Source organism: Amborella trichopoda, chromosome 3 (genome assembly GCF_054954075.1).
Source record: "Amborella trichopoda isolate Santa Cruz 75 chromosome 3, AtrichopodaSantaCruz75HAP2 v2.0, whole genome shotgun sequence".
In the NCBI taxonomy this organism is placed as follows: Eukaryota; Viridiplantae; Streptophyta; class Magnoliopsida; order Amborellales; family Amborellaceae; genus Amborella; species Amborella trichopoda.
Window position 1 is genome coordinate 28,501,708 of NC_142338.1, and position 14,222 is coordinate 28,515,929.

Consider the following 14,222-nt stretch of genomic DNA (forward strand, 5'->3'; position numbering starts at 1 on the left):
TGAAACACAACAATATCATGATCCCCCTCGCCACTCTCATTACTACTAGTATTGTTAGTTGGACATTGTAACTACATTAATTGAATTAATGTCAAATTCTAAATTGTCTTGCATATCTTCATAGTATTCAAATATTAATTTATATAAAAAGTTGTTTCAATTTTTTTTGTAAGATAAATGTATGTAATATAATAGTATACACTTAATCTAAGTTTTTCTATTTTTTTTCAATTTTTTTTTAATTGTTTTGGACCATTTTTTTTTTAAAAAAGAACTACTTGACCGGTTAAAACGGTTAACTGCCACGATTAGTCCGGTTCCGGTTCAAACAGCTCCCAGCCCCAAAATCGGTTAACCGTTCCGGTTCAATTTTGCGAACATTGTTCTAAACCCATATGGGAAATCTAATATCAATACAAAGTAATAAATGAGTCTAGCAGAATGATGAAGCATCTCTTCCTTTATCTATCTACATAACTCTTCCACAAAAAGGAACCCACTGATCCACATAACCTCTTAAAGAAGATGGCAATGCCTTCCTCTAAGCCTCTCTATCAGGTAAAGGGCCCGTCAAAGCAATGCAACTCTCTTCCTTAGCATAACCCAGTTGCAAGATATGCACTTGTCCCAGAAAAACACTCTCCATTACCTTCAATGTCTCCATCATAATCGAATGCCCATCTCTCGAAGAATCCTCAGGCTCCACAAACTTTCCCCCATAATTGATCATTATTCTTCCCCTATTTCTCAAAACCAACTTCAAATTCTCCCAAGTTTCTCGTTCCTGTAATTCTGGTATGACCCTACCCTCCGAGAACAAATCAATTAAAAGACCTGTGAATCCTCCCTTAACATCAGCTTTCAATGCATCCCCCACATTAATATAAAGCCTATGTTTGTGTTGTTTCTCTAGCTTGTAAAGACTGAAAAACTCTCTGGCCATTGCAATAACAGATGGGTCAATCTCCCAACCTATGATTTTCACTTCAGACCACAGCTCCAGCAAAAGTCGAGCAGCTGAACCAGCTCCAAACCCTAGAATTCCTATGGGTCCAGAGTTCAAAATTGGAGGAAAGGTGGCAAAAACATCAAAATAAGTAGCCGTTAAAAGTTTGAAGAGGAAAGCTACGCTATGGATATCTGGGTTGTCGAGGAGGAGAAGGCGGGAGCCGGCGAAGGGGTGGTCGGCACTTCTAGAAACTTCAAGAACCCTGATGAAGTTGTATCTAGACTTGAACCTGGCTAGGGTTTTGACAAAGTTCGCAAGAATGCCCTCGTCTGGTGAGACCTCAGCGTGGGGGGTTTGGTCTTGGGTTTTGGCTCTTGGGGTTGAGGAATTGGGCTGGGGGCAGAGAGAGAATGTCAAACCCCAAGAATTTACAATACTGTTATTCCTGAGATGTGACAGACAAAACATATATACATCTATTGATAGGACAAATTTACAGTGGCAAGGTCTTACAAAGTAAATAAAGAAAGCTAGTACAATAACAGTATCTTCCAAGGTTGATCTTGACTATCACTCAAAATGAATCCGCAGCTATCCTGAAAAAATGTTTACCATAGTTTGATGAGTTTGGCTACTCAGTAAGTGATCATCAGAATCCTAAAAATAATCATGATTGAAAGATATCAATATTTTCCAAAATGAGATCTATTAACCGAAATGCATCAACAGTTTCACTTTCAATAAATGCATAATTAAGTCTAATCCGAGTAATTGAAATGCTTATAACACTTTTAACGGCAGTACATAATTCAAATGATTTCACAAAATACCCTACTGGCGTCCCAAGTAGGTCACCTATATACCCCATCAGCGTCCTGATGGGTCCACTTAATCCCTATCGGCGTCCCAGATAGGTCCACTTAATCCCTGCAGGTCCACTTATACCTCACCGGCGTACCGGATGAGTCCACTTAATCCCTACCGGCGTCGCAGATAAGTCCACTTATACCTCATCGGCGAACCGGATGAGTCCACTTGCATACTTAAATTATTTCTAAATCTCTTTAAACATTCGAAAGTAGCAATATCATGTACTCAACATATCACTGAAACCATTAATATGAATTTCACTTAAACCATTAATAACAGTCACTCTCTATAATATTTCAAAAATAACCAATCAAATATTTTGGGCTCAAATTTAGAAAGGTAGCAGTTTGTAAAGGCATTCTAGCATAATTGCCAATTTAATATGTATAGAAAAACTCTTATAAAAATTCAAGAATACGGAATTATCACAATTTATGAAATATCAATTCACAAATAAACGTTTCACAACAATACTATAATCAATTGCAAAAATGTCAATTTTTAAATAATAAGGCAGTCATTTGCACATGAATTTTACAATGTCTAAATATTCAAAACAGTAGAAAGAAATATTACAATTTTACTAAAAGCAGAAATATCACATTTATTTCTAACAATAGATAAGAAAAATAAATAAATTTATTTTTCTAATTTACAGCATTCAAAATTTCTAACATAGATAAAATATCACAATTTTTATTAAAAAGATTATTTTTCAAGATAATGAGGTCACGTGCGCATAAAATTTATCGCGCCTAAAATTCATGCTAATAAGCAGAAATAATTATTTCATTTCATTTTTAAAAAGAATGGATTATTTTTCGAGATAATGGGGTCACTTACACATAAAACTTATAAAATAAAGATCCTGGACGGAAATATCACTATTTATTAAAAATAGACTATTTTTCAGAAAGACGATGTCACTTACCCACAATTATTTGAGAGGGAGCTTCCGATAAAAAAATTCGGTTCGAGAGAGAAGTTCACTGTGTTTCGACCAGAGAGAGAGATCTCAAAATTTTGTTTTAGGGTGGGAGTGCTCACATCCCCTATTTAAATTCTTATAACGTATTATTATATTGTTTTATTACGCTCTACCTCATACCTAAGGTGTCGCGTTAAAAGCAGACTTTTATCGTACGAAAACCACATCCGCTAAAGGACGTTGCCAGCTGCAAGCAGCAGGAGGCAAAAGCAGGCAAAAGAAAAAAAAGTAAAGGCAAAGGCAAATCTTTTGAAAATAGTGATGGTCCTCAAGGACCATCATATTCAAACAGAACATCACCTATTTAAAAGCATATTTTCTCCTTTTTCCTTTTTCCTTTTTCTTTTTTTTTTTTTTTTTTTTTTTTTTTTTTGAAATTTTAGGATTGTTACATTCTTCCCTCCTTAAAGAAATTTAGTCCTCTAAATTTGTGTACCTGATTACTAAAAAAGATAGGGGTATTTTTCTCTGATTTCGTCTTCTCGTTCCCAAGTCGACTCTTCTCTTGAATGGTACTGCCATAATACACGGACTAAAGGAATCTCCTTGTTACGCAACACTTGCACCCTTCTATCCAGTATCAAAATTGGCTGCTCAATGAAGGATAGGTCCTTCCTGATCGGTAAAGGTTCATATTTTAATATATGGGACGGGTCGGGCTGATATTTTCGTAGTGAAGATACATGAAAGACATTATGGACATTTGCCAATTCGAGTGGTAAGGCAAGTCTATAAGCGACATCTCCGATTCTTTCTAGGATTTCAAATGGTCCGATGTAACGTGGGCTCAACTTTCCTTTCTTGCCGAATCTCATAATACCCTTTATTGGTGAGATTTTTAGGAAAACTCGATCACCTTTCTCAAATTCAAGATCTCTCCTTCGGTTATCGGCGTAACTCTTTTGCCGACACTGAGCTGTCCTAAGCCTTTCACGAATTAATGCTATTTTATCTGTGGTTATCTGGCCAATTTCTGGCCCCAAAAGCTTTCTTTCACCAACCTCGTCCCAACATATGGGTGACCTGCATTTCCTTCCATACAGAGCTTCATATGGTGCCATCTGAATACTGGCTTGGAAGCTATTATTATAAGCAAACTCAATCAGGGGTAAATGGTCATCCCAGCTTCCTGTAAGGTCAATAACACAGGCCCTCAGCATATCTTCCAAGGTTTGGATGGTCCTCTCCGATTGTCCATCAGTTTAGGGGTGAAAGGCAGTACTAAAGGTGAGTCTCGTCCCCATGGCTGACTGTAGTCTAGCCCAAAATTTAGAAGTAAACCGAGTATCCCTGTCCGATACAATACTGACAGAAACTCCATGCAACCGTACTATTTCCTTAATGTACAACTGAGCCAGTCGATCCAAAGTGTATGTCGTGCGAATCGGTAGAAAGTGGGCAGCTTTGGTCAACCGGTCCACAATGACCTAAATGCTATCATGTCCTGAATTTGTTCTAGGCAAGCCAGAGACAAAATCCATAGAGATGTGCTCCCACTTCCATTCTGGCACGGGTAAAGCTGTAACAACCTAGCGGGCCTTTGATGTTCAGCTTTTACTTGCTGGCATGTTAGGCATTTAGACACAAATAGTGCTACCTCTTTTTTCATATTATTCCACCAAAAGGTTTTCTTCAGGTCCTGATACATTTTAATACTTCCGGGATGTATCGTATAACGAGAATGATGTGCTTCTTCTAAGATAGCTTTCTTTACACTCTCATCATTCGGGACACAAACCGGACCTTTGAATCTTAGCAAATCCTCACTACATATAGAGAATTCAACTATCTTTTCTTGTCCTCACCGCTTCTATAATTGTTATAAGCTGAGGGTCTTTCTTTTGTGCCAATCGAATCTGTTGGATTAATTGGGGTTCCGCCTTAATGTTGGCAATCATTCTTACCACACCATTAATGAACGGAGTTGGATGCCAATCCACTATTTCCTTTAACAATCGTATTTCTTGGATCATTAGATGAGCTAAGACTCCCGTAGATTTTCTACTTAGAGCGTCGGCCACAACGTTAGCTTTTCCTGAATGATAATGGATTGTACAATCATAATCTTTTAAGAAATCCATCCATCTTATCTGCCGCATATTTAAATCCTTCTGAGAGAAAAGGTATTTCAAACTCTTATGATCGGTGTATATTACGAATTGCTCACCATATAGATAATGCCTCCATATTTTCAAAGCGAATACTATTGCAGCTAGCTCCAAATCATGAATTGGATATTTTTTCTCATATTCTTTCAACTGTCTGGATGCATATGCCACTACTTTCCCATATTGCATTAATACACAGCCCAAACCTTTATGTGAAGCATCACTATAAATCACAAATCCCCCACTCCCCTCAAGAATAGTTAAAATAGGTGCTGAAGTTAATCGAACTTTTAGTTCTTGAAAACTCTCCTCACATTCACTTGTCCACTCAAATTTGACATTTTTCTGTGTCAATCGAGTCAATGGGATTGCGATTCCAGAAAATCCTTCTACAAATTTTCTGTAATATCCTTGCCAATCCCAAAAAGCTTCGAACTTCAGTCACATTACTTGGTTGTTTCCAATTAACAACGGTTTCAACCTTTGAAGGATCAACTGATAGACCTTCTTTTGATATGACATGTCCTAAAAATGTCACTTGTTCAAGCCAAAATTCACATTTACTAAGTTTGGCATACAATTTATTTTCTCTTAATATTTGTAATACCATTCTTACATGCTGCTCATGTTCCTTCTGATTCTTGGAATAAATTAAAATATCATCGATGAAAACCACAATAAATTTATCCAAAAAGGGCCTAAAGATTCGATTCATCAAATCCATAAATGCAGCCGGTGCATTAGTTAATCCAAAAGGCATAACTAAAAATTCATAATGGCCATACCTTGTTCTGAAAGCTGTCTTGAGTATATCTTCACCTTTAATCTTAAGCTGATGGTATCCAGATCTAAGATCAATTTTTTAAAACACTTGTGATCCTTGTAATTGATCAAATAAATCATCAATTCTAGGTAATGGATACTTATTTTTCACTGTCACTTGGTTCAACTGTCGATAATCAATACACAATCTCATAGTCCCATCTCTCTTTTTGACAAACAGTATTGGAGCACCCCAAGGTGACACACTGGGCCTGATAAAACCTTTATCTAATAATTCTTCCAATTGTTGTTTCAGTTCTTTAAGTTCTGCAGGAGCCATTCTGTAAGGTGCCTTAGAAATTGGTGCTACCCCTGGCAATAATTCAATGGAGAATTCAATTTCCCTGTCAGGCGGTAATCCTGACAATTCTTCAGGAAAAACGTCGGGAAATTCTTGGATAACCGGAGTGGTATCCAAATTTATTTTTTCCTTCTTATCTTCTTTGATATAGGCAAGAAAGCCTTGACACCCTTTTTGAAGGAGGCGATTAGCTCGAATACAAGAGATTAAATATGATGGGGAGTCTTCTTTGACACCATTGAAGTAAAATACTGGTTGATTCGGAATACTAAAGGTAACAATTTTCTTATAACAATCAATACTTGCATGGTATGTAGAAAGCCAATCCATGCCTAATATTACATCAAAATCTTGAATTTTCAGGAGTATTAAATCAACCAACAGTTCCTTTTCTTCTATCTTTATTACACATGATTTGTACACTATATTGGTGTTAATTGAATCTCCCATCGGTGTGGCTACCTCTAGAATGTATTCTAATTGTTCTGGTTCTACCTTTAAGTGGCATGCAAAGTGTTGTGACACAAATGAATGAGTAGATCCAGGATCAATCAAAACATGAGCTACTTTTTGGAGGATAGTAAGAGTACCTTGGATCACTGATTTTGAGGCCTGAGCGTCTTGCTCGGTAATCACAAATACTATTCCCTTCATATGAGGCTTTGGAGCTATCTCTCCCTGCTTTGGAAGCTGTTGTGTCTGTAAGCTAGGACATTGTTTAATCTGGTGGCCCAATTTTTCACATTTAAAACAGGCTCCGGTATTCCAATAATAATGGCTTGATCCATGATTTTTCCCACATTTTCTACATGGTTCTATTGGGTTTTGAAATGGAGAGCGCCTTGGCTTCTTGTTTGGCCTTTCAAACTGTTGTCGATTAGATGATGTAGGTCTAACATGACTGTTCTGATTTTTCTTCTTTTGGTAATCTTCAAAATCTTTTTCGACAATTTGGGCATGATCCACTATTTCAGCATAAGTTCTTAATTTCAAGACTGATATTCTGCTTCTAATAGCTGGCCTGAGACCCCTTTCAAATTTCTTCACCTTTCTTGCCTCATTGTTAATCATATGTGGTGCAAACCTAGCTAATTCAGTAAACTTGGCCTCGTACTGTGCTACTGTCCTATTTCCTTGGATTAATTCTAGAAATTCCATTTCTTTTTGGTCTCGAATAAAAGCTGGGAAATATTTTTCATTAAATGCCTCTAAAAATACTTCCCAAGTCAAGGTTTTATTTTCTTTGACCAATACTCCTTTTGCCATTCGCCACCAGTGTTGTGCCTCACCTTCTAACATAAAAACTGCCAAGGCCACCTTCCTATCATCAGGACATTCCATAACCTCGAATATTTTTTCCAATTGCATAATCCATCCCTCGGCCTCCAGTGGGTTTACAGTACCCTTAAAAGAAGGTGGGTTTAATTTCTTAAATTGTTCGATATTACTCCCACCATTTCCTGTAACTGACTGCCTGGGTGGATTGTTGTTTTCCATCTGATGTTGCATTAGAGCAACCATATTTTCCAAGGCTTTGTGAATTCCTTCCATATTGGCTTCAGCCATTCTGGATCTTGACTTTATCCCGGTCTGTACACACAATAAATGTGATTTTTTAAGTACATTCTTTTTAAATTTTCTAAGGATCTTAAACCTATTGCTCTGATACCATAATTGTCACACCCCAAGAATTTACAATACTGTTATTCCTGAGATGTGACAGACAAAACATATATACATCTATTGATAGGACAAATTTACAGTGGCGAGGTCTTACAAAGTAAATAAAGAAAGCTAGTACAGCAACAATATCTTCCAAGGTTGATCTTGACTATCACTCAAAATGAATCCGCAGTTATCCTGAAAAAATGTTTACCATAGTTTGATGAGTTTGGCTACTCAGTAAGTGATCATCGTAATCCTAAAAATAATCATGATTGAAAGATATCAATATTTTCCAAAATGAGATCTATTAACCGAAATGCATCAACAATTTCACTTTCAATAAATGCATAATTAAGTCTAATCCGAGTAATTGAAATGCTTATAACACTTTTAACGGCAGTACATAATTCAAATGATTTCACAAAATACCCTACTGGCGTCCCAAGTAGGTCACCTATATACCCCATCAGCGTCCTGATGGGTCCACTTAATCCCTATCGGCGTCCCAGATAGGTCCACTTAATCCCTGCAGGTCCACTTATACCTCACCGGCGTACCGGATGAGTCCACTTAATCCCTACCGGCGTCCCAGATAGGTCCACTTATACCTCACCGGCGAACCGGATGAGTCCACTTGCATACTTAAATTATTTTTAAATCTCTTTAAACATTCGAATACAGCAATATCATGTACTCAACATATCACTGAAACCATTAATATGAATTTCACTTAAACCATTAATAACAGTCACTCTCTATAATATTTCAAAAATAACCAATCAAATATTTTGGGCTCAAATTTAGAAAGGTAGCAGTTTGTAAAGGCATTCTAGCATAATTGTCAATTTAATATGTATAGAAAAACTCTTATAAAAATTCAAGAATACGAAATTATCACAATTTATGAAATATCAATTCACAAATAAACGTTTCACAACAATACTATAATCAATTGCAAAAATGTCAATTTTTAAATAATAAGACAGTCATTTGCACATGAATTTTACAATGTCTAAATATTCAAAACAGTAGAAAGAATTATTACAATTTTACTAAAAGCAGAAATATCACATTTATTTCTAACAATAGATAAGAAAAATAAATAAATTTATTTTTCTAATTTACAGCATTCAAAATTTCTAACATAGATAAAATATCACAATTTTTATTAAAAAGATTATTTTTCAAGATAATGAGGTCACGTGCGCATAAAATTTATCGCGCCTAAAATTCATGCTAATAAGCAGAAATAATTATTTCATTTCATTTTTAAAAAGAATGGATTATTTTTCGAGACAATGGGGTCACTTACACATAAAACTTATAAAATAAAGATCTTGGACGGAAATATCATTATTTATTAAAAATAGACTATTTTTCAGAAAGACGATGTCACTTACCCACAATTATTTGAGAGGGAGCTTCCGATAAAAAAATTCGGTTCAAGAGAGAAGTTCACTGTGTTTCGACCAGAGAGAGAGATCTCAAAATTTTGTTTTAGGGTGGGAGTGCTCACATCCCCTATTTAAATTCTTATAACGTATTATTATATTGTTTTATTACGCTCTACCTCATACCTGAGGTGTCGCGTTAAAAGCAGACTTTTATCATACGAAAATCACGTCCGCTAAAGGACGTTGCCAGCTGCAAGCAGCAGGAGGCAAGCAGCAGGAGGCAAGAGCAGGCAAAAGAAAAAAAAAGTAAAGGCAAAGGCAAATCTTTTGAAAATAGTGATGGTCCTCAAGGACCATCATATTCAAACAGAACATCACCTATTTAAAAGCATATTTTCTATCTTTTTTTTTTTTTTTTTTGAAATTTTAGGATTGTTACAGAGAAAGATTGGGATGTTGAGACATGGAGGATTTGAGGTGGGGTTGCAGAGAAATGAAGGTTAGAGCGGGGATATTGAGATGTGTTCTTGGATAGATAGACAATTTGAAGTGGGGTTTTGGAGTTATGGCAGAGTGGAGGTGAGTTTTTTGAGAGAAATTGGAATGGAGGCCGGGATTGGATATGGGGAGCGACTGTGGAAGAGGAATACATGGTGCCACATGACCCTATCTCACTTGAGGTTTCATTTGCATGCTTTCCAAGTATAAAGGATGATGTGAAAATACAACTGATTGAGAGAGAGCGGAGGTGTACGCAGGCGTACGAATCCAATAAGAAACGGATTTATGTTGGAAAAGTGTAGAACGCGGAGATGCATACAAGAAGACGGCTTAATTTAGATACAAGGAGGTCCCTTTAATTTGAAATCGGGTGGTTGAGCATGAGTTATTGTTTGGGCACAATGTCCAAAATAAAATTTTGTAAATGTTGTGATGTAATATTTTCTGCTGGATTTCATATCGAATGGCTAAAAATAATGGTGACTTATTTGCACCAAAAAATTAGTAATCTTGTAGATGTCATTATAAAAAGTGAGCTTTGCATAAGGTTGTAACCTTAAACAAACAACGTCACACCGCCAAACTCTATCATAAGCTGCAATTTTGGTGTTGAAATTCTTAAGATGGCTCAAGAGTCTATTTTCATCTCTAATTATGATTTTGAACTCCAAAAGCGGCTCAAATCTAGCACATTTATAAACACATGAAAATCTCTATAGTTCCCTTTTCCTCTTTTGGTTTCCTAGAGCTGTGCCTTTCTCGGTTCGAGTTATGACTTGGAATGTCTTACTATTAGGAAGGCTTTCTACTAGGAAGATTTTTCTTAAAATTTTCGGGTTTTTACTCTTTAAGAAGTTAGAGAAGACGACAACGTAATTACATCATGTATGGCATGTCGAACTCCTTCGTTTTATCAACAATTACATCATGTATGGCATGTCGAACTCCTTCGTTTTATCAAACATTTTAGAATTTTGAAAACAAGGAGAAATTTTGATAACAGAGGTACAAATTGAGAAGGAACAACATAGGACATCTTTGACATGACTTAATGTGATTAAAGGAGATATATTAGTAGCAAAGTTCTCAGGTCAAAGTGGTTGAAAAAAGGGGAGTTGAATACAAAGTTTTTCCACTCGATGCAAGTTCTAGAAGACAGCATAATGACATCTATGGAATTGTAATGGAAGGGGTAGAGGGAGACCAAGAGGGGTAAGAGACATAAATTATTAATCACTTTGATAAGCTTTTTTCTTGAGAGTTTGATTTCAATGTGAATTTGGAAGGAATTATTTTTAAGAAATTACCTGAACAAATCATATTTGATTTAGAGATAGAGGTCTTCTGAAAAGGAGCTAAGGGAGGTAGTTTTCTTTTTGCTACGAGACAAAGCCCCTGGCCCAAATGGTTTCCTATTGCTGTTTTTTCAAAAGTTCAGGTAATGGTGAATTATTAAATATGGGGAAGGATTTTATGGAAAGGGGAATTGCGAATAGGAATATTAACTCTACACTTATAGCATTAATTCCAAAGAGTTCTCCTATCTTGGGTATTGATGACAATAGGCCTACAAGTCTTATTACTAGTATCTACAAAATCATTTCTAAGATCCTTGTTAAGAGACTCAAGTCGGTGTTGTTGTTTATTACCTCAATTACATAATTAACTCTACACTTATAGCATTAATTCCAAAGAGTTCTCCTATCTCGGGTATTGATGACAATAGGCCTACAAGTCTTATTACTAGTATCTACAAAATCATTTCTAAGATCCTTGTTAAGAGACTCAATTATTACCTCAATTACATAATCACAATAGGATGATCATGGTAGCACCCTAATTGCGAATTTGATCACTCTAGACATGTGAGTGGTGAACTTGAAATTATGTTGAAGCTTGATATGGAGAAGGTATATAATATGATTGTTTGTGATGTTTGCTAAAGATAATGAAGGGAATGAGGTTTGGTAAAAAACAAAAATGGAGGATGTGGATCAGGGGATGCTTATCTAATGTTTACTTTTCAATGCTAATTAATGGCCGTCTGTAGGTTACTTAAAGCTAAGGGATTAGACAAGGTGATCATCTCTCACCATTCTTTTTTACTTTGGTGGCTGAAGCTTTTAGCTTAATGCTAAAGAATGTTGAGGCTAATGATCGGTTAAAAGGCTTAAATATTTATGAAAATAGCCAATATATCTCCCACCTACAATATGCATATGACTCAATCATTTTTGTGATCCGAGTATATATCAAATTCTACATGTAAGAAGATTTGTGATATGTTGTGAAATGGCAGTCGACTTCAAAGTTAATTTTACATAATAGTTTTGATAGGGGTTGGATGACATGAGGAGGTGTCTTATTCTTTGCCTTATCTTTTGCATTGTCAGGTTGAACCTTTCCCTATCATATACCTTGGAATGCCAGGTTTTTACTCAAGATTTCCTAGAGCAATTTAGGACTCAATTAGAATAAGGATTCATTTAAAATTAGATTTGTGGAAGACAAAATATCTTTCATTTGGGGGTGGGATTACTTTGATAAAATCATCTTTGTCAAATCTTCATATATATCAGGTGTCAATGCTAGATATGTTGAGCTCGACTGTTAAATAAATTGACAAGATCATGATGAATTTTTATAGGGATTCAATGATAATGGAAAAAAGTTCTTTTTTATTATGTTGGGTTAGAGTATGTATGCCGAAAGTAGAAGGGAGTCTTGGCATTAGAAAATTAGAGGCTATGACCAAAACATTGATTCTGAAGTGGTGGTGGAGATTGGTAAAAGGAGATACTTTTATGTGGAGACAGGTGCTTAAAGCAAAATATGACCTTAATAGTTGTTTGTTGCTTATAGGTGGGGATGAAATGGAGCAAGGCAGTCTCATCTATGGAACAGGATTACGCCTCGTAGATTTTGTGTTGCAAATTCGATAACTGGTGGGGAAGGGAGATATTATATTTTTTTGGCGCCATAAGTGATTAAGAGATAGAGCTTTGAAACTTTATTGCCTTGAGATATTTGATAAAGTAACAAACCCAATAGGACGATTAATAAAGTATGTAATTGGAGTAGTCAATGATTGCCTTGGGGTATTAGGTTGTGTGTATAATAGAGTGTCTGATGGGATATTGCTGTAATTTGTAACGTTAATTAAAGAGTTGGAAACTCAATATCTTTCACATAAATACGGATGATGAAGGGATTTGGGAGGCTACAAAGAGTGGTTGTTTTTCTGTTAAATCAGCTTACTAGATTATCTATCATGAGAGGTTGAGATGGAAGCAGCCGACGTTGTGGAAGGTGTGGAAGTTCGCACAAGGTTCGGGACTTTCTTTGGGAGCAACCGACTTATTGGAAGGTGTGAAAGTTCACATAAGTTTCAGGGTTTTCTTTGGATTTTGTTTTAGGGTAAAACTTAATCTTTTGATAATCTGAAAAAGAGGGGAAGGATTGTGGTGAATGAATGCTTATTTTGTAAAAATGATGAAGAAACTAGTGATCATATGCTTTTGCCTTGTTCTCGCTTATGATTTGTGGACGTGGGCATTGCAAAAGATTGACTTCATATTGAATCTTCCTATAAGACACTCTAATATTTTGGAGCACGTGGAATTAAATGGATTACCAAATGTTGGAAGTATGATTTGGAGGATTTTTTAGAGCTTCTTTGCTGTAGGAAATTTGGTAAGAACAAAATAAAAGGACATGTAAAGGGAGGTGTTTCACTATGGATCTTAAGAAGACCAAGATGGCTTCTACCAAGGACGGCATTAGAATTCGCAAAGCCCATGTTGATCTAACTTACAGCATTAGAATTCCCAAAGCCCATATTGATCTAACTTTGGTTCAGCTTATTACTTTGCAATTTGTGGAAGGAAGATCTAAAGGAAGATGGATTCTACCTATGGATGGATGTCTGAAATTAAAATTTAATGAAAGTTCAATGGCAATCCGAAACTAGTTGAGATTGGTGGATTAGTGAGGAATGTTGAAAGATATGTGGTCTTTCATTATTGGGGGCCTTACGGAGACATGACAGAAAATGAAGCCAAGATTCTACATCTTTCTTCAAGTACTAAAATTATTGAAGGAGAGGCATGTTGGTGGCTATTATATAGTAGAGGGCGATTATCTCAATGTTATAAATTGGTGCAATTTTGCATCTAAAGAACCTTGGTTGGACTTTAAGATCATTTTTATGGAGGTAAATCATGGATATTACAATTGAGATGTGGATTTCTTTTACGCATATTTATAAGGAGGTTAATAAGGTGGCCGATGGGTTAGCTAAGCGTGGTATTGCTGAATAAAAATTGTTTTATTTGATGTCTTAGTTCTCTAATGCACGTCATGTAGTTTTATCAATAATATCAAATGGTATATGTTAAAAAGAAACAAACAAAGAAGATGGATTCACGGGTTAGAAGATATGATGTGGGGTTAATGTTGTCCATGGGACATGGGGAAAGAATGAGAATGACATGAGGTCTTACCCAAAGGGTCCATGAAAGTTCAAGAGAGATTACCAGGCCACCTCAACTGGAGAAGATATTGTCCACAATGAGACTATTTACTCGTAGTATAAAGAGGTCACAATCAGTTTTAACCATTGAAT

The 14,222-nt window shown here is 36.0% G+C and overlaps 1 protein-coding gene across 1 annotated transcript; it reads right to left on the minus strand.

Annotated features, from left to right (window-relative positions):
* Positions 1 to 469: 469 nt before the first annotated feature.
* Positions 470 to 13,436, minus strand: LOC18430616 (S-adenosyl-L-methionine-dependent methyltransferases superfamily protein). The gene is given in 2 exon segments (XM_006840766.3): positions 470 to 1,342; positions 13,413 to 13,436. Coding segments are annotated over 2 exon segments (897 nt in total).
* Between the last annotated feature and the right edge of the window lie 786 nt (positions 13,437 to 14,222).